The sequence below is a fragment of the Primulina huaijiensis genome, chromosome 18, assembly GCF_012295235.1.
Source record: "Primulina huaijiensis isolate GDHJ02 chromosome 18, ASM1229523v2, whole genome shotgun sequence".
In the NCBI taxonomy this organism is placed as follows: domain Eukaryota; kingdom Viridiplantae; phylum Streptophyta; class Magnoliopsida; order Lamiales; family Gesneriaceae; genus Primulina; species Primulina huaijiensis.
In genome coordinates this window covers 6,052,003-6,074,118 of record NC_133323.1, presented here as the reverse complement: position 1 = coordinate 6,074,118, position 22,116 = coordinate 6,052,003, and the positions used below count along the sequence as shown (strand labels likewise).

The 22,116-nt window shown below is 31.8% G+C and overlaps 2 protein-coding genes across 5 annotated transcripts; both read left to right on the top strand.

The window, feature by feature from the left end:
• The first annotated feature begins 2,645 nt into the window (after positions 1-2,645).
• LOC140965232 (uncharacterized) lies at positions 2,646-6,298 on the top strand. 2 transcript variants are annotated; one of them, XM_073425371.1, is made up of 7 exons: positions 2,646-2,920; positions 3,344-3,429; positions 3,823-3,969; positions 4,103-4,211; positions 4,649-4,772; positions 5,465-5,543; positions 5,951-6,298. In XM_073425371.1, exons 1-7 carry the CDS (start codon positions 2,794-2,796, stop codon positions 6,056-6,058), a joined length of 780 nt encoding a protein of 259 aa, XP_073281472.1. In that variant the 5' UTR covers positions 2,646-2,793; the 3' UTR covers positions 6,059-6,298. The 2 variants fall into 2 exon arrangements, with proteins under 2 accessions (XP_073281472.1, XP_073281471.1); XM_073425370.1 differs by having other exon boundaries at positions 2,653-2,920; positions 5,273-5,543.
• Positions 6,299-12,582: 6,284 nt separating this feature from the next.
• Positions 12,583-16,819, top strand: LOC140964479 (glucan endo-1,3-beta-glucosidase 6-like). 3 transcript variants are annotated; one of them, XM_073424307.1, is made up of 7 exons: positions 12,583-12,670; positions 12,802-12,974; positions 13,518-13,578; positions 13,694-13,753; positions 14,342-14,404; positions 15,077-15,350; positions 15,561-16,819. In XM_073424307.1, exons 2-7 carry the CDS (start codon positions 12,924-12,926, stop codon positions 16,675-16,677), a joined length of 1,626 nt encoding a protein of 541 aa, XP_073280408.1. In that variant the 5' UTR covers positions 12,583-12,670; positions 12,802-12,923; the 3' UTR covers positions 16,678-16,819. The 3 variants fall into 3 exon arrangements, with proteins under 3 accessions (XP_073280408.1, XP_073280411.1, XP_073280410.1); XM_073424309.1 differs by lacking the exon at positions 12,583-12,670 and adding an exon at positions 12,692-12,707; XM_073424310.1 differs by lacking the exons at positions 12,583-12,670; positions 13,694-13,753 and having other exon boundaries at positions 12,677-12,974.
• Positions 16,820-22,116: the final 5,297 nt, after the last annotated feature.

Genomic DNA, 22,116 nt, shown 5'->3' with positions numbered 1-22,116 from the left:
TAGCTTCAGTGACTTTGCTATTTGAAGTGGTTGAAATGTGCCATTACATGATCCAAGTTGATGGCTAACTAATACAGGGGTGTCTCTGACAATTGCATGAAGAGCGACGATAAGTACGATGACTTCTTGATTTGCCTCTTAACCCTGACATAGGTTAATAACATGTTATTGTAAGCTTTCTTATCATCATTATTTTTTGCATCTCCAACTGGTTGGGCATCGGAAGCTCCTTCATCAACTACGAATTGTTGGGGAGTGTGCAAGATATGTTTGCTTGGTTGGATCATAGAGCGTCCATTTAGAGGAGATGTAGAACATGTATGTAAAATTATATATATCTAAAAATATTTAATCAAGTGACATGACTTATCCACTAAAGCATGTGACTTACCTTCTGATGGCAAGACTTCTTCATTAACACAATTGATATCAAACATCTTTTGTCTCTTTGCTTCTGGAAGTATACTAGTTGGTAGACGTGATGTCTTTGCTGGATTTTTTTCCTGTTTTTTTACCTGGACAGATACCTCTTCAAGCTTATCCTCAATCTTAGTAAATCTTTCATCCACGTATGCTTGCAATTTTGTAAACTTCTCATTTATATAATCTCGAAGTTGGAAAAAATAATTTGGAACACTGGGAACCTCTCCAACAAAAGCACTCGGATCAATATGTGTGGAGGTGTGTGGTCGATCTTCTTCTTGACGAAGTGGAGGTGATTGTTTGTCATGTGCATCTGCTCTCTGGCTTTGCATATCTTCAAAAGAATTTTGCTCTTCTAAAGGGTTGATCAACGTTTTCGGGACTGCTATCTGCATAGCAGTATACATTTTGTCTCTCCGACAACAATGGAAGAACATGCGATAAATTAGGATCTGAATCAGAAAATTGACCATTTGCAATGTATGAGGCNAAGTTACAGATATGCAAGAAAGTTTAGGCAAAAACTCAATTCCACAAATCTAACTAAAAGTAAAAACTCTATAAAATTAATATAAAATGATAAACTTACCCAAACTTCTTCTTCTGCCATTTTAATTACAAATGTTAAATGTATGGTTGTTTAAATGGTCTTTGATTAGTGAATTAGACCATTGATTGATGGAAAATTTCAATGGAGCTAAGAGAAGAACGGTCGGTCACCTAAGGAGAAGAAGGAATGANATTTGCAATGCCAGGAATACATTCATATGCAAGAATCTGCATTAAAAAAAATTATAGCCAACTTAATATTAAATAAATTAACTAAATAAATACAAAACAAATAAATATCTTACTTGCAATGGATGAACAAATCCGTTCAAAGTAAACGCTATTTGACAATCTTTTCGTTCTTCTTCTTTTTCTTCAATTTGATTGAAGTTAAATCTCGCTCTATATTTTTAAGAACTTTGTTATAAGCTATCGTACCCCAAGGATATTTGTTAAACAAATCCAAATCCTCCACTAAACTCAAAAGCATGTTGTCAACTCGAGGAACCGTCTTTTGTCGAACTGGCCAAAGAACAGCAGCACCAAAGTACAAACATGCTAACTTCAATTTTTCCAAATTTATAGTGCGTTCAGGTGTTTTTCTCATTTCCATTAGTTTTTTCGCCACCTCCTCAATATATACATTTTCATTGCCACAAAAATGTCTACCCCGAAATTGCATCGTCTCTCCAACTTCAGGAAAATCTTCTGAACAATCAAGCCCAGTTATAAGTGCATACTCCATTTTCGAAAATCTCAACGGTCTTTGATTCACAACCATCCACAACTCATCACTAGTAGTCTTAAGGAATCCCCGAGCCATCAAGAACCATATAATCTGACTAGATAAATTGTAATCACTTACATACTTAATTAAATTACCAAATTGAGNGATGGATGAACAAATCCGTTCAAAGTAAACGCTATTCGACAATCTTTTCGTTCTTCTTCTTTTTCTTCAATTTGATTGAATTTAAATCTCGCTCTATATTTTTAAGAACTTTGTTATAAGCTATCGTACCCCAAGGATATTTGTTAAACAAATCCAAATCCTCCACTAAACTCAAAAGCATGTTGTCAACTCGAGGAACCGTCTNCGAAGCGAGAAGAAGACGACGAGGATCCAAATAGGTGATAGGAGGTAGGAATCCCATAAATATAAACAAAATCAAACACATACAATAAGATTATGAAAAGGAATCGGCGGAGGCTCACCTTCCGTTTAAGATTGTAACGGTGCCACTCAGATTTGTAGTGAAGCTTCTGCTCAGAATCGTCGAGGAATTCTTTGTTGCAAGTGTTGCAAGTCAATCCCGGTGTCTGATGGCACCAAATGCAGAAGACAGCTCACAATGGGATTTCAAAAGAAAGAAAACGGTAGGGTTAAATAAAAGAAAAAAATAAGGATTTGAAAATATTTAAAATGGGGGTAGAATAGACATTTTCAAAATGAAGGTTAGTTTTTTAAATATGAGATTGTAGAGTATCATTTGCCTAAATTTCCCAACTTTTTTGTAAGATGATCTCATAAGTCAATTTTATGATATAAATATTTTATTTGAATTATTAATTAAAAAATATTATTTTTTATATTAAAAATAATTATCGATAGGGTCGGATGTAAAATAAGAATCTACTTCGTTTCAGAGTCGAAGTCTGTTCTACTCTTCCTTTATTATTATCATTATTGTCGTTCGAAGTCTTTTTTTTTTTGGTTGAAATAACCGAAGAATTTGGTTTTGGTAGGCTTGAGAGGTATTTTAGGGGTCTGCCGCATGATTTACGCTGATTTTTTGGAATTTATCAACAAATTCTGTGAAAATGGGTCGTGGGCACACCGAGTTTTCACCATTGCTGCCACCGACTCCGATCACCAAGCACTCGGAGATTGACCTTGAGAGTGGCACAGAGGACCAGATTCAGTGCCGAATATGCCTCGAAACTGACGGTATAACTCCTCAAATCTCCTCAATTTTCAAGTTTTGAAGATTTTAGTTCTGGCAGATAAAGCAGCTAACTTGAAAAAGTAGCAAGTTTCGCATGATTTGTGAGATGTTTATTTTTAAAATTGTGGAAGGATGCGATACGCAATTATTTTTAGTTTTTGTTTTTTATTTACATTTATAATTCTTAAATAAGACAATCTGTTATCCTTAGATAGATTTATAATTTTTTAATCACAACTTTAATCTTGGGCTTTTTTCTGGGTCTAAAATCACTGTTTTTTGTTAGCATAAAAAAAATTTGGCTGTTTACTTCTGTTGCAAAATGGAGGATTTTGATCGACAGTGTTGCATATATGGATGAATTAATATAAACCTCACTGCGTGATTTTACAGACTTACAAGCTACATTTTCTGTTCCTAAATAGGTCGGGATTTCATTGCTCCCTGCAAGTGCAAAGGGACATCTAAGTATGTTCACAGAGCTTGTCTGAATCATTGGCGCGCTGTTAAGGTACATATTTATTAGTAGCATAAAACATAATCTTCATTTGAGTTTCTTGCAAATCAAGTTTATAACATGGCATTCTCTTTTAATTCTACTTCTGTCACCCCCCACTGAATTCTGTAACTGTTCTACTCATGTGCAAATGATTTTCTTTTACTTTTTAAGGTGGTAGTATATTAGTTTTATTAATTTAGTTCCTAAATTTGTCAGGCTATTTTACCTGCCTGTTATTCCCTTTATTTCATGATTGCTGTTAGTCGATACGGAAAAATATATTTAAAAACGACACTTATGTTCGTTGAGTCGAACTGTCTTAACTAATGCTACTCCTGTATTTTTTAAAAAATTTAGTATTAGGTTATTTGATCTATATTTCCTCGTTTGTTTTTGTTGGTGCAGGAAGGGTTTGCTTTCGCTCATTGCACAACTTGCAAGGCTCCTTATTATTTGAAAGCTGATAACATACGTGATAGGAGATGGCGAACAATAAAGTTCAGATTTTTTGTTACAAGGGATATTACATTCATCTTTTTGGCAATTCAGATGGTAGTTGATTATTGGACCCCTTTTCAAATTTATTTTCTGTTCCTTCCCATCTATTTTGTTATGTTTATGTTGTGATAATGCCAGTAGCTCTTTCCTTCCTAGTATTTTTACGATTTTATTACAATTGTTATAGGTCATTGCTATATTGGCATACTTGGTGTATCTTATTGATGGTAGCCAGAAATTTTGGCTTCGTCTAACCTGGGGTTTCGGCAGCGAACTTAGTTTCTACTACGTGTGTGGTAATACTTCTTGAGCTTCAGATTGGTTATGATGCCACTGTCAATACTTATATTTCAAGTAGTTATTTGCTCGATTTGAATTTTGGAATGTATGACGAACAATATGGCTGGTCATAACTCTAGATATTTTAATGTTATCAACAATTATTTTATATCCTATTTTGGTTTAATTTAGCATACTTCTTGCATGCTCATCACAGCTGTATCCAACAAAAAATAAACAATTCACATTGCCTGAATAAAGAACATATTGGAAAGAAGGATGTAAAATTTTTAGTCAGAGCTGAAATATGTCGTTGTGAGTAACCTATATTGGGCACAGATGCATGGTCCTATCTGTACGTATATTAAGTATTAAAGAATGGTTGTTATGTGTGTTGCCTTTCATTCTTAATTCCTGTTGCAAGCACATTTATGACATCGAACTTTATTTCCAGGGACTGTATTGTTTTTCGCTTTTATCGGCTTATCTGGGTGTTTCATTACTTGTTTCGATCAAAGAATCCGCAACGATCCAGCCGTACCATGTCGTGAATTGCATCGTTGCTGTTGTGAGCTTGGGTATTATATTTTTTATTATATGATATCTTTCAATTTATCATAATATTGTATATTTATAATCATAGCTGTGGTGATCAGTTACTCTCATATTGTGTTTTGTTCCTTGTATCTAGACTCTTTCTTATCAAAATTATTTAGCCAACTTAAAGAAGCAATTCTTATCATTGTATAAAGTGGTAACAGGGTGTTTTTGTGGAGTTAGACCTAGATTTTATACTAAGGACGAAGATCCATTTTTGGCATAGCCTAGTGAGTAAACCTTCTTCACGCTGTGCTTTGCATGAATCCACATCCCATTCAAATCAATTTGATTTATTCTTCTAACAGTGATCTTATGTTTGTGTTATGATCAATTTTTTTGTCTTCTCTTTTATAATTTTTAGAACAATGAATTCAGTGAAAAAGTTATTACCTGATGGTTCTTGTGGTTGTGAATTCTGCTTAACCTATAAGTCTATGTATTTCGAGTTAAACTGTCTGTCCTTGTGCCATTTGTTCAGGACGTGCTTTGACTGCCAATTGCCTGCTACTCTTAGTTTGTGGTCTACTGATAGATCCAGATCGGAAAGTTGTGATTGTGCATCCTGTGAATGTGGTTGCCTGGAAGGAAATCATGAAGCCGGTCTGCCATTATTATGTATTATGGCTATAATTGTGATATGTTTATTTTCTGTATTCGGCATATTTTATAGCGTATTGGTGGCCACTATGGTTGGGCAAAGGATTTGGCAGCGACACTACCACATACTTGCAAAAAGAATGCTAACAGAAGTGAGTTAGCGCTGCATTTTTTCATTTGTTTGATTTTACCAAGATCTGCATGCTTATTATGTTCAAGTAGTTAAACCTGTTATTCAACCTTTTCTTTTCTTTATATTTTGTTTCGTTTCGCGTAAAGTTAAATTCTTTTCCCGTGTGCGAAAGATGGCCCGTAATTTTGAATCCAATTATGCCAATTAATTTCTTTGCATGTGTTTCAGTTTACAGTGAGCTCTGCCAGTGAAATATTGCACAAATCTTGATTACCTGTTCAACTTCGCATGCTTTCTGTTCAATATTGCCTGTGAAATAGTGTGACGTTTTCTGTTCGAGGAACCGAGACTACCTTGCATTCCCCCCAGCTTTTCATTATCAATCAATTTTTATTTAGTTTTCTGCTATATATGTGTATTTGGTAGGAATATGTTGTTGAGAACGTGGATGATGAGATGAATGAAGCCTCTTGGTCACCCCCGCCTCTTGCTCCTGACGATGTTCAGCAGCTGAAAGCTCTTGGACTTCTCTGAATTGCCAAAAGTTTAAATAAGTTTTCCCACGTATAGACATGGAACGGCGTTTCAGTTGGTATTCCTATTCTCTGTTAATATGCTCTCTGGTAACTATGTAGCATCGACATATAGAAATGTGCTCGTTTTCTATATGTTTCACTCGTTTATGTACGTCCAAATATGAATTTATACTGCACTGTCGAATCCCTACGGTGTTATTATCGTAATAGATGGTCACTTGGAGGTTGGAATCGACTATGAATTTTGTTGGAGTGCAGTATTTGCTTTTGCTAAGAGAACGATCAACTCGTAACAACATTTGAGTTGTATGGTTTAAAATATTGAAGTTGAACTATATTTTGGTAAAGTGATAGACTCTTGATCTTATAATTGATATTACAATCAATGTCATGTGTTTGATTCTCATAGATTTCTAGTGACGTAATTATTGGGAGTACGATTTTTAAGTTGTGATAATTTTTTCTGCTAGTAGCGTGAACGATACGTGACATTCAATTTGTTGTTTAATTTAAAATATTGAAGTGACATAGTTATTACTGACTATAATAGCGCTTAATATACAAATTTATACTCCAGTATAATAAATCTCCACATTTAGATTATCCATGTCTATTACAAACATTAACCCGTCTTAAAAGTTCATTGGTTCAAATAATCTTAAAAACTTGTCAATTTGAATTCACATTTAAGAGGTTCGTCGACAAGCCTTGGCTATTTGAATTTACATGTAAGAGGTTCGTCGGCTGATATGTATGTATCTTGGGATTTTATCAGAAAATAATTTATTGATGGAAATTGGTGTGTGATAACAAACCTTTCAGTCAAATAAGCATTTGCCTTATGAAATTTAATTAAGGGAAAATTTGTCATTTTAGATTTGTAATTTATTATTAAAATTTAGCGTCCCAAGAGCTGCCAAGATTTTACAGGCAATAGGTCTTGCGTTAGGGCGGCCTTTTTTGACCACCCTACCGCTCAGTGTTCTGCCCGAGTTTTCCATGTGGTGCTGGGCAGCCCGAAAAGTGGAGCCCCAGTGCTCGTTACCTTGTTTCACGAGCATGTGCATGATTTCGAGTTTTTCTGATACCATTTCATCCAAATTGTGTAGTTTGATGGTTTTCATCAGTTTATGGACAAAAAGACACCCATATGATTGATGACAAAAACTTGTGTGAGATGTCTCACGGGTCGTATTTTGTGAGACGTATCTCTTATTTGGATCATCCATGAAAAAAATATTACTTTTTATGCTAAGAGTATTATTTTTTATTGTGAATATCGGTAGGGTTGACCCATCTCACAGATAAAAATTCGTGAGACCGTCTCACAAGAGACCTACTCATGATTGAAACAATCTGTCTCTTCAGTTTAACAACATTAAATATAGAATACCAAACATATTTTTCATATACTTATCAACATTTGCATCTATCTTGTGTGTTTGCAGTCCTTATTTATTAGAGTTTGCTACATTTTCTGGTTATGAAACTTGTGATTTATAGTGTTGTCATCACAAGTTTTTTATATAATTTATTTATTGAGTTGTAATTTTATTAATATATAATTATAGTAATATAATATAGGTGGACTAAAAAATATCTATCATTTTATTATATATGAATAAATATTTTTAGAATATGTTATATTTGTGAATATAATTTATCAATTAATATGTAATTGTAATTAATAGTTCTAACATTTTTATACAAAGAGTATGATACTTGTTCATCATAATATAATTTTTAAATAACTATATATTTATTTTTACAATTTCAATCAATAAAATAACCTTAGAAAAATTAAAACATGTATCTAATCGAATTTAATAACATTAATTTCACTTAGAAAAATTTAAGTTAAAAATAATATTACTTTTTTTAGTTGGATCATGTATCAATTAACTCATTTCCAATAGTTCATGAATCAATTTGACAATTTATCAATAATTCGTGTATCTAATATATTTGGTCTTAAATGAGTCAGGATAACAAATTTATTTTTTTTAAATAAATCGTATAAACTATTTTTATTTTTATGAAACTCAGATTATATTCCTTGTTTTGAAGGTTTTTTTTTAAGATGTATTTTGAAGGGATTATATGTACAACCAAACGTGATAATTATTTTTATGGAGAATTTTGCATGAAAGTAGAGCACGACCCATAAGTATTTCAGTCCTTTCTGCTAAAGCATTACCTTTTTTTCCACAAGGGTAATCCGGCATTTAGGACATCAATTTGACTGAGTTGAATCGGGTTGAGCAATAGTATTATTAAAAAATTGCTCAACTCGAATTCAACCTGAACCTGAGCCAATTCGAAAACTCTCAACCGAACCCGAATCCGAACCCGAATCAACCCGATCAATCCGATTAACCCGATTTTGATTTTTTAAATTTTTTTAAAAGAAAATTAAATAAAATTCAAAAAAATAATATTTTAATTTAAACACATAATAACAAAATCTCTCTCATATATATGATTTAAATTTCAAAGTCTAATTATAGAAAAATAAAGAATATTTATTAAATCAAATAAATAATTGTTTAAAAAATAAAAAAATTTAAAAAATCAAAATCGGGTTAATCGGATTGATCGGGTTGATTCGGGTTCGGATTCGGGTTCGGTTGAGAGTTTTCGAATTGGCTCAGGTTCAGGTTGAATTCGAGTTGAGCAATTTTTTAATAATACTATTGCTCAACCCGATTCAAGACAGTCAAATTGATGTCCTAAATGCCGGATTACCCTTGTGGAAAAAAAGGTAATGCTTTAGCAGAAAGGACTGAAATACTTATGGGTCGTGCTCTACTTTCATGCAAAATTCTCCATAAAAATAATTATCACGTTTGGTTGTACATATAATCCCTTCAAAATACATCTTAAAAAAAAAACCTTCAAAACAAGGAATATAATCTGAGTTTCATAAAAATAAAAATAGTTTATACGATTTTTTAAAAAAAAATTAAAATTTTCAGGTTGACCCGAACCTAACACAACCCGATCAATTTTTTCGGGTCAACTATCGGGTCCAACCTGATCTGACCTGAACCCGAAAACACCAAACTCAAATCTGATTTTTTTTCGAATCGTGTTGGATTAGTGAGTCGTGTCTGATTTTGACAGTCTTATCTGGCATGATCCTGCCCGGTTTTCTCGAAAGGAAATTCGATCCTACCCGCACATACATTCGAACAAACCTTTCTCCCTTACTGTATTTTCAATTATACCTTTGCTTTTCTATATTTTATAAGTAAGAATTGTATATATATACTAATAATAAAATATGACTATTGTATATATTTCTAAAAAAATCGTTTTATTTTATAAGATTCTACGATTAAATTCATGCTAATAGGGTAGGACTTGAACATCGGCTCGATTTTTTTTAACTTGGCCAAATCTAGTAGGGTATATTTGAAGTCCGGTCCATGGATCCTTGATCGATATCGACAAATTTTTCTGCTATCTTCTTATTACTGTCAGGAGAGTAGGTCTCTTGTGAGACGATCTCACTGATCTTTATTCATGAGACGAGTCAATAATATTCATATTTACAATAAAAAATAATATTTTTTAATCGGTGACTCCAAAAAAAATATCTGTATCACAAAATTGACTCATAAAACCGTCTCACAAGAATTTTTCTGTTGTTTAAGATGAGAAGAATTTGTGAAGAAGTATATAAAAATGATGAGAAACAACAGTGAAGGGTCTAAAGATTGTCGATAGAGTTTTTAAATTTTTTTAAAACTCAATCCATTTAATATTTGCGCTTAAAAATGGAATTCATTAAATTAGGTATTTCTGATTCCTTTTGTATAGTGCTTGGTAAGTAAATAGTAAAAGTAAATGGTGCATTGATTTGATATAGGGCCAAAGTTAAAAAATTTTACTCAATCTTTTCTCCTCGGGAAAAAATTATTTTTAATTATGTAACTAGTAAATTTTATTATTTTTATTTATGTTATAGATCAATTCACAATTTTATATTTTAGTATAATAACTCATGTTTTTCTTTAAAATTTTAATATTTTTTATTAGAATATTGATCTAGCATAGATCACATAATCATTTTCTAGTGTCACATTATCATTTTTAATTGTCATTATTCTATTGGAAGATGACAAAATTTTGAGAAAAAAAATACAAGTTAATATACTAAAATTGTAACTTGTATATTTTTTATTTTTAGTCATGTTATCGGTCAATTCATAATTTTATATTTTAGTCCAATAACTTGTGTCTTTTTTAAATTTTAGTATTTTTCATCAGAATATTGATCAGATATAGATGATGTTATATTTTTTAGAATCACGTCATTATTTTTCGATATTCTGTCATTATTGTGGTGGTGTAAGAGGGACCAAATTTTGAAAAATAAATAGAATAAAATCGTGAATTGATGAGAGGATCGAAAATGAAATAACTGAACAGATGTATGCATGTCAGTTTCCTGTATTGGATTGCCTTGCACTTAAGTTTCCTATATTAAATGGTCGAGTACAAGACCTTATTTATGTATTTTCATTCAATTTTTTATTTTATTTTTTTACAATGTTAGACTTCTTTTATAAAATTTTGGCTGACTATTTCCAACGAAGAATATATAACAACAATTAAATTGCTTCGAGGAACTTCTCGAGAGATTTTGAGCGATTCAAATATGAATTTGTGAATAAAGTTTTAAAAAAATATTATAGATTTTTTCTTCACAAAGTTTTACAAATTTGTGAATAAAAAATCTATAAATCAATTGTTTAAAACATTTGCAAATCCTACTTAAAACAATTACAGGGTAGCTATCATTCAAAATTTGACAAAAACTTGTGTGAGACGATCTCACGGATAGTATTTGTGAGATGGATCTCTTATTTGAGTCATCCATGAAAAAATATTACTTTTTATGCTAAAGTATTACTTTTTATTGTGAATATGAGTAGGCTTGACCCGTCTCACAGATTAAGATCCGTGAGACGGTTTCACATGAGACCCACTCTCAAAAGTTTTACATCATATTTTCTAATAATGGTAATATATTTTTTTGCATACTATTACTACACAATAGTAGTACATTATATATTATATTTATAGTCTAGTTTTATATCTTGATAAAGTTTTAAAAAAAAAATCTTAAAATGAAAAAGCAAAACATATGAAAATCCAATCCGTTCCATTGAAAATTGATCCAATTTATAAGCCCAACCCAAACCACATTGTTGATCAGACGGATATTTTCAGAGCACCGAGCAGGTTTTTCTGAGTAAGTTTTTTGTGAGACGGTCTTACGAATTTTTATCTGTGAGATGGGTTAACCCTACCGATATTCATAATAAAAAATAATACTCTTAGCATAAAAAGTAATACTTTTTCATTGATGACCCAAATAAGTGATTCGACCCACAAAATTGATCCGTGAGACCGTCTCACAAGAGTTTTNTTATTCGACCCACGAAATTTATCCGTGAGACCGTTTCACAAGAGTTTTTTTGGGTGTTATTATGGAATGTTGTCGTTACGTCGAAAAACACTGACATAATACTAAAAAAATCCTAATGTGGCACACGAAAATATTATGTGTATGGTATCACGTCAACACTTCATGTAAAAAGATTAAATACCAAAATATAACATAAATTACATGACCAAAATACAAAATGGGCAAATATGTCGGACCATTTGGACTACCACCTCTTATTATTTATATAGATTTAAAAATATTAAAACCATATGTAATGTAGTATTCGATGGGGGTTTCAATAATAGAAGTAATATAAAGATTTTAGATAAGATAATACAATAATAATTTTTTTTAAAAAAATTTAAGAAAATATTTTAAACTCATAAGTACAAATATAAAATCTAGTGCAATAGATTTTTTCCCAAACAAAAGGTTACTAATTTTTTAAAAATCGCAATCTCTTGAAAAACTCATCAATCAACCTGAACTTATATTCTTTTACTCTTATTAGTTATCTATTTTATTTTATTAAAGTTGAGGACATGATAGTAATCACTTAAGAAGGACACCAACTTTTTCTTCCAACTTTACTTTTATATGATACTAATATTACACTTTTATTTTTTGTTTTTTTTTTAAATTTCAACACACACTTTTATTTTTATTTTTTTTATTTCAACAATTCAAATATCAATTTAGTCCATACATAATTTGTCAAATTTCACATTAGTCCATCGATAATGATAAAAAAGACTGTACACACACCCATCGCGTGTACAGAGTAACTAGTTATAATGAATTTCAAGTAATACATGATAAAACTCCAACCACAACACTACATAATAATAGATAATTTGTCGATGATTTACAACTCATATGAGAACAAATAAGATTTAAAGTTTAAAACGAATCCTCATGTTCGAGACGAGACATGGCGAATTTAAACAAAGAACTGTTATATACTAATTCGATATAACGTCAATCTGAGATGTCCCAATTGATTTGATTACAGCATAAAAAACTAGTCTCCTGGGAAATATAAAAATAAACCTCAAAACTCATAGAAAAATATGATCTTGGCTAAAAAGGCGACAAAAAAAACAAGAAGGAAAGGAACATGTCCTACTCTCAGATGCCCCCACATTTCAAAAGGTTCGAATTTAAGCGGATTCTCATCTGAAAACTTAATGTGACTCTTTACACCTCAGTTCTCCTCTCTCTAAAACTTCGGCAACTTCCAATCTTTAATGCAGTACTTGCTACTTTCTTTACTCTCTTACCAGCTCCTCGAATATATTGAAGTGAAGATGGAGAAGATATATTTTCAAGTCTGATTTTTGCTTTATTTTTCTAGTTTATTTTTGTTGGTCAAGAAAATAGAGTTCAAATTAAAGATCTGATTCAGATGTTTCCTTCCTTTGATTTTTACTCTCTGCCCTTCTTCATATTCTTTCTGGTAAGTTCTCCTTTTAACCCTTTTTTTCCTTTCTTTTTTTAGAAGCTGATATATCAAGGAGTGGGAGGGGAAGAAGCATTCTTTTTCCTTATTTGATGTGTTTGGCAGGCTTAGTTGTTAATAAAATGGTATCTTTTTGACTGCTGAAATTAATTAAATTTGGCTGAGTTTCTAAATTTTGCCTTTGCCCAGTACGCCCGATCATTTCTTTGGCTAGACTCTATTTATAGGATGGTGTTTAAAAGCTTAATTGCCCCTAATGTTAGGTTATCTCATTATAATTGCAAAAATGGGGAAAAAATGAAAAATGTTTTGCTCAAAGTACAATAGATGACCTTTTGGTCCCACTGTTTGTTTTAGGAGACTGATTTTGTTGAATAATCTGACTTAAGTTGAGGCTTTTAGAAAGGTTTCCAATTTGGAAGCCATTTGATTTTTTTAATGTTGTTGTTTTGCCGTTTGTTGTCAATAATTTGTGGAGAGAGCTTTGTTATGGGAATATTGATGAAAATGTACTGATTCATGCTGTGATGTCATTCTCAGCTGATAGGGGCTCAGTTGAATGGATTCAGTCCAATCTTGGGCGAGTCCGTTGTTGAAAATGGTACTTACATATATCCATTGTTTTTCTGCAATTTGTTAATCTTCGAAGGGATTATACTATGAGCATTTTCTTGCTGCGTTTTTTTTTTTTAATAAATAATCTCTAACTTTTACAGCTGTTAATCATCACGCATCATTTAACCCAAACAAAATTAATGATTTTGGTCTCAAGGCAGGTACTTGCCCTTGTATCAGGATCATCGTTGAAATTGCCGAAACTTAATCTGGTTTTGAGTTCGTATCATAAACAGTTGATTTAACTTTGATTTTGTTTCATGAAACTGGTTGTTCGCGCTATTCATTTGTCAAGATTCACCCTTTACATATCTTTTATGATTCAGTTATCTTTTGTGCTATTGGAATTACACTCATTATGATAATTATTTTACCAGAAGCTTCTTCTTTTCTTGGAGTTTATGTTTTTCTGTTGCAACTTAATGCAGAGATGATAGTTTTTTATTTTGTGAGAAACAACCATGGAACATGCCAAAAAAAAAATTGATGTCCAGAGAAGAGAATATATTCAATGAGAAATAATGAACTAAGAAATTTGATTCATTGAACTTGAAACTGAGACAAAAAATTTTGAAGGCAGGTATGTTTGTAAGTTATGATTTTTCTGTGATTGGTAATTGTTTTCTATTTACGACAGGCATTCAGATATTAATTTTATTCTTTAATATTGCTGGAGATTCTCTCTTAACTCGTTGGAATTGGCTTTCCTTATCCTTTGTTTTTCCATTTATGTCCTCGTATGTGTACAGATGCTGGGAACGGAGAATCATTTAGCTCATTCAAAATGACCACTGAAAGGCAAAATGTGGCAGGTTTGTACCTTAGATATGTCTCCCTGAGAATCTTGTCTGATAATTTATGTTATATCTCTTGTTTGGTGTTGCCAATGCCTTATACCGTTCTCTTATGTAGGACTACTGGCTTTTGTTTCCCAGTTACGTCTAATTAACATTAAAAATGCATCTGCTAGAAGATGAAAATTGTAGTTGGTTGCTTATGAAATTGAGAGATCTGTTTAAAATTCCCCAAAAGTTCAATGATAGAGATGTGTACCTTTAGCGGAGTTGGATTCACGAATTTATTTTTCGTGCTCTAGTTAACACCCGTTCCCATACTTGTACCAGTACTGTTATTGCATTATGCGAGAGACTTCTTGATAACTACCTTAGCGTGTCGTATTTATAAAAATAACTTTCAGCTAGACATATATGAAGGGATAAGAAGGTTGAATATAAATTATATTTATAAGATTGTGATATTGCTCATAACATTATGAGTGCACATCACATTAGACTGAGGTGCTAGTACTCATCATTGCTGTTTATTTTGAACCTAGTTTGTGTCAAAGCTACTTTCAGGAGGTTGGAGAAACCGTAGTTAGAGTGCTTCAAATTTTCAATTGATTTAAACAGTTTTATTCATTGGTTGTCGTTTGGGGTCATATTCAAGTGCGCTCTTACAATATTACTTTTAATGCCTTCCAGTGGGTGGGATTGGTGCCAACTGGGGCTCACAGACGTCTCATAATTTGCCACCTGATATAGTGGTGAGGATGCTACGAGAGAACGGTATTCAAAAAGTAAAGCTTTTTGATGCTGATTACGATACTTTACGAGCATTGGGCAAGTCTGGGATCGAAGTTATGGTTGGAATACCAAATGACATGCTTTCATCTTTTGCTTCGAGCGCGAAGGCTGTTGAAAAATGGGTATCTGAGAATGTTTCCCATCATATTACCACAAACAATGTCATCATCAGGTCATTTTGTAACCCTGTTCGTTTTTGTATCGAGTCTTGAATCCGTTCCTTAATGGAAGATATATAGATAATCTTTTTCCAACTATGGCTTACTATGCAAATATCTTTTCTCATGCTTGTACGGTTCACACTTTGCATGTCACATTTGTGAAATTATTTGAGTTTGATCATATTTTGTTTTATGCAAACGGCCTTCGAATTGATTTACAGATACGTTGCTGTTGGGAATGAGCCTTTCTTGGCGACATATAATGGAAGCTTTCTTAGAACGACTTTCCCAGCTCTCAGAAATGTTCAAGAAGCCCTGAATAAAGCACGGCTTAGCAACCAAGTAAAGGTCACTGTTCCCCTCAATGCCGATGTCTATGCAACCTCAACCACCTACCCTTCAGGAGGGGATTTTCGGTCCGATATCCACGATTTCATGATCCAAATTGTGCAGTTTTTGAGTGATAATGGAGCACCATTTACAGTCAACATCTACCCATTCATTAGCCTTTACACAGACTCAAACTTCCCAGTTGAGTACGCCTTTTTTGATGGAAACGCTACCCCCTTGAATGATGGTGGTATGTCTTATTACAACATGTTTGATGCAAACCATGATACCCTTGTCTGGGCATTACAGAAGAATGGTTTTGGGAATTTGCCCATAATTGTGGGTGAAATCGGTTGGCCTACAGATGGTGATCGAAATGCTAACCTACAGTATGCCCAACGATTCAACCAAGGCTTCATGACTCATATATCAGGTGGAAAAGGAACCCCGATGAGACCTAGTCCAATTAATGCATACCTATTCAGTTTGATCGATGAGGATGAAAAAAGCATAGACCCTGGAAATTTTGAGCGTCATTGGGGTGTTTTTGGGTATGATGGCCAACCGAAGTACTCTCTCAACCTTGGCACCACAAATTCAGGCTTGATCCCAGCCAGAAATGTCACTTATTTGGAGAATAAATGGTGCATATTGAAGTCAAATGCAAAACTTGAAGATCCCCAGATCGCTCCTAGTGTGAGCTTCGCATGCTCGCTTGCGGACTGCACGAGCCTCGGTTATCAAACTTCTTGCGGAAATTTGGATTCTGCGGGTAATATTTCATATGCCTTCAACAGTTACTACCAGAAGAACAATCAGCTTGATGAGGCCTGCAAGTTCTCCGGTCTTGGGACAGTTACCAAAGTCAATCCGTCTACCGGGAGTTGCCAGTTTAAGGTTATGATCCAACCATATTTCGGTGGCGCTCAACAAATATCAGGCTATATTCGGATGTCGACATTAGCTCTGGTTCTTGGTTTAACCACCTTTTTGTTGTGTGATTTGTGATCTTCCCGTATGTTTTTTGGAAGACCTTTGTTACGCTGTAGGTGAAAACTTTGTAATTTATTTGTGTGATTGTGTATCCATCCACAACTCTCATTTTTCACAGTTTTCTATTATTTTAAAATACGATAAAATTGCATTTGAATTGATGAATTTTAAATCATTGAATTTCAAATGTATTTTCGTTGATTTAGAGAATTAAGATCATAAAATTCTAATTGAATAAGGTTGTGTTTGTATTGATGAATTTCAAATTAATAGATTTCAAATATATTTTTTTAGTTCAGTGAAAGAAGATGATAATCTTCAAATCCACATATTTTATGTTTATATAATGTTTTACTGTCACGCTGGATTTCAAATTAACTCAATAATAAATATATTTAAAATTCATTTTATTTTATATTACAATTGTGTAAATAAGTAAGGTATGAATTTAATAATTCATTTATTGTTTTATATATTGTTTCATGATAACTAGAATGAATTTCAAATTCACACGATAACCGTGTCATTTGAAAATTATTATATTTTTTGTAACTAATTAAGATTTGATATATTCTTTCATACTTTCATTGGTTACAATAAACCTATAATCGAAATCGATTTATTTCAAATTAATCTCCTCAAATGCAATCTAACTTGTTTCATCGCAGTTAAATGCATGTTTAAGTTCAAAACTTTATAAACTTTCACAAACCATATTGGCAAAAACTTGTGTGAGACGGTCTCACGGGTCGTATTTTGTGAGACGGATCTCTTATTTGGGTCATCCATGAAAAAATAGTATTTTTTATGCTAAGAGTATTACTTTTTATTGTGAATATTAAATATTCGTGATACCGTCTCACAAGAGACTTACTCTAAAATAAAATCATGTTTTCCTCAACTAAATTTTAATTCAAAAACTTTTCCTCGATTACAACCTATTTATAGGCTCATACTTTCTATTTATAGAAACATTCTCCATTTGTCTAGTATCGATCCCCTTTGTCACATCTCATACCTAAAATGCGTTTAATTACTTCTAACTTAAAGTTTTAATATGCAACACATACAACACATAAATTTAAGACAAAAACTTATATGAGACGGTCTCACGGGTCGTATTTATTGGGTCATCCATGAAAAAGTATTACTTTTTATGCTAAGAGTATTACTTTTTATTGTGAATATAGGTAGGGTTGACCCGTCTCACAGATAAAGATTCGTGAGACCATCTCACAAAAGACCTACTCTAAATTTAAACATTTAAAAGTACAAAACATATATTAAAATAGCTCATTGGACATTACATGTACAAATACATCACTATTTTCTGATAGATTTTAAATATACCAACATCACTATTATTTAAATTCCAAGTATTAAACTATCTTTGCCTAACATCAGTCTTTGTCATTCTAAGATTTGAATCCGAAATATTTATATCTCATCGTCATGCCATTTTAATTAAACTGTCTTATTATACAATATTGAAAGGAAAAATTATCTTCGATTCCAAGATATAATTTATTCCTTGAAATAATTTCTTCTTAAATTTAATTTTCTTATAGATAATATCTCATGATATATTGAATTATTGGTTTTACCTTTCTAAGAGTAGGTCTCTTGTGAGACGGTCTCACGAATCTTTATCCGTAAGACACGGGTCAACCCTACCGATATTCACAATAAAAAGTAATACTCTTAGCATAAAAAATAATATTTTTTCATGGATGACCCAAATAAGATATCCGTCTCACAAAATACGACCCGTGAGACTGTCTCACACAAGTTTTTGCCCATTTCTAAATATTATATTTATGATAAAGATTTTGTGATATGGAATTATTGATTTAAAAAGAAGTTGCTTCTAATAAAACTCTTGATTTCCTTATCTAATAGATTTCTTTGTGAGATGAAGTGAATTATAAATAAGGGAAACAAGCCATTGAAGAGGTGTGGGCGATTTTGTTTTTCACTCTTCACTTGACAGTTTTCGGGACTGCATATCGTGTGCACTTTGCACGTCATGGATTTCAGAGAAAATTATTCTACAAGAACGTTGCTATTTTGAAGAGTGATGTTTCACGTGTTGCCGTGATTGTTGGAAACATCTGCACACAACACGCGTACAAGTGTTGACTGAAGATCGTGTTTTGTTGCTCCTGTTTTTTGCTTCACATTTTTGCTTTCTTAATTGTATTTTAGTGTTGTTCTTTGTTTTAGAGAGCATTTTATTTTCTCAACGAGTTGAGAAAATTGATTTTCGTTAAAATCACTAGTGATTGGTTTTTGTAAAACTGAAAGTTATTTTCTAGTGATTAATTTTTGCTCTGAGGCACCACACAAGTATTTATACTCGTGCAAATTTAATCTTGTTCATCATATTTATTTAAAGTTAATTTGTGTTACAAAGTTATATATTCCGCTACATGTTGTCTGAAATGTCGTAACATTTCACACAACACTTAATTCTGATAAAATACAAATTTACAATCTTAGATTACTACTGATCGGATCTTACTCGTTTTTAACTGTTAGACAAAATAGGTCCCAATACCTAACAAGATATTTTCCAAATCAAAAAATGGTAAAAATTGCCATATATAAGTCTTCCACCTAATAAAATATTGAAATCAACTTATAATTGACCCCATATATATATATATATATATATATATATATACCTTCAAAAGTGAACATGATCTCATAAAAAAGGCGACCGAGTACTTTTTAAATAGTTCCATTCTATGTTCTGTGGCTTCTATTTACTTCTGTTTTGTCGGTTTTGCTTCGTGCTTGTTTCTTTGGGTCTTTAACCACATTTTCTCTTTAGCAAAATAATAATAATATTATTATTACTATTTAATTTGTTATTATTGGTGGAAGAAAACTCATTTGATTAGGCAATCAAACTGGCATGCAATACCAAAGCAAGAAGAAACAATTTTAAGAATACAGAGTGCGTTTAGATAAAATAAATAAATATCGCCATGTCGTCGGGGACGACAATGATATTGCATTGGATGTATTTTAGTCAGAAAGTAGAGTGGCAAAATCATATTGTCTGTATGTTGGTTTGTTTAAATCTTTGTTTATTTAAGTTGTTTTTGGATGTGAGTGTAAAGGCAAAAATTTGTGTGAGACGGTCTCATGGGTCGTATTTTGTTAGACGGATCTTTTATTTGGGTCATCCATGAAAAAGTATTACTTTTTATGCTAAGAGTATTACTTTTTATTTTGAATATCGGTAAGATTGACCCGTCTCATATAAAATATTCGTGAGACCGTCTCACAAGAGACCTACTCGAGTGTAAATTGGCAAAGTGACTCGAGAAAAATAGTGAATAGTAAGATCAATAAATTATGTGTTAAGATCGAACGCTTACCATTAGGTCAAAAATTATAGTTGTTAGTTAAAACACAACTTTATTTTTCTCATACTCATGGCAGCGCAGAATGCACCTACTTGGATGCTAATGGGTCGGGTTATTAGGCTCATAAGTCCGGAGAGCTGTCTGTCTGTCTGTTAGTGTTGTCTCATCTCATTTAGAGATAAGTTTTATCATTTCCCTACCGTCGACATTGTTATCAGCAAAGACTGTATTATCCGTTAAAATGTAATGTTACTCTTTTACGATCCACGAAGCCAACCACATCAAGCAGAATGCAACATCATCATCAGCTTGACGTACCTCCTAAGATGTCACCAATCCCGGCTCTACTCTCACTCATACACATTTAACTCGATATCCTGATTACTCGATTGAGACTCCAAATATGAGGATAATGTATAAATATATTTAGGCAAAACCACCTAGCCAAAGTTTTGTATAAACATTATTGCTCAACGGAGGCCTATGGCTAACAATTATTTAGTATTTGTCTTTGTTTTATGAAAATTGTTAACTTATGTTGTTATAAAATTTATTGTATCTCATCATAAACTCATCATTTTTTTACCGGGCAAGATGGGTACTACAAAAACATAGGAAAATTGATGTTTAATCATATAACAATCTAAGTTTGGAACAAAAGTACGGGCCAGGTTATGGTATAATATCGTGATTTAATGTAAACAACTAATATTTATTGATTTCGTATTTTAAATTTATTGGATATTAAGCTAAAAGTTTTGTTTCTAAAAAATTACACTTAGCGACGTGAAAGCATTACTAACCTTGATAAATTTAACCTAGAATTTTGCGGACAGTAATAAGAAAAAAATTACAATTTTGATCACGTATTTTTGTCTTTTTATAATTTTGATAATCAATATTATCAAATTTAAGTTTTAGTTTAAGTATATATATTTTGATTTCTAACAATTTTAATTCATGTTTTCAAATAAGTGTCACGTCCAATAAAGAACTAAAACTACGTGGAAAAAAATTAGCGAGGACTAATATTGAAATTTAACAAGATCAAAATCTTAAAAACAAATATAACTACATTTGTAATTTTTCAGCAATAAATAATTCATATCAATAACTTTTGGGACAAAATTTATATCTTCATGAAAATTAAAAGCCAAATTTAAATTTTTTTAAATATCAAACTCGATCATATTCAGTTAATCTTCCGTTAATTAACCAACCAAATAGACCAATGAAACTTTTCATGCAAATTACTTAGGTTAATAATGCATCATACTAATGTTTAATGGTTTCATATTTTTAATGATTATTATATATTTAGTCAGTGTGAATAAAAAAATGAATTATTTGAGTTCTCTTTATTTGTGATAAATGACAAAGTAAACCAACTCCATCGAGATGTTCCATTAATATATGTACGTAGTTGCCTGTGATCTATTGAGGTATACTTTGCATGCTTTCCACACAATTAACTTTTGAACATGGATACTAATGCGGGTTTTTTTTTTTAAAAAAATAATAATAAATAAATAAAGTATATGATGGGGATTTGCAAAGTTAAGGTTAAATGTCACCATCAATGACGGATTTTGTGGCTTCCGCCACTAATAGCAGCATCAAAGCTGTCATGTGCAACCAACATAGCAGCGTCCGATGCGTTAAGGCTACATGCAAAAAATGAGAGTTCAAACTCAAGTTCAATAATTTGAAAAATAGATAACTTTAAATAGTAAGTCAGTCAACTAATTTTTTAAATAAAATCTTTATTTGTAAAATATTAATTAATGTATCTTCAAAAATAATTGATTTTTTTTTTGTTTTCTAAGAAATAATTTATTTAAATATGTTTTGGTTTATTTTCGAAAAAAATATATATGTTTATCCATCAACTTATTTTTATTTTATTGTTGCTAGTAATATGATTAATAAAAAATCATAATAGTTGTAATAAAAAAATTCATGAATTTTCGTATGCAAAATTTTTGCATTTCTACTTTTTATTTTTTTTGAACAAAATATTTTATTTATTCAATTATACATTGATTAAGTTTTGGGGAAAAAAAATTGTATGTTTGTCGAT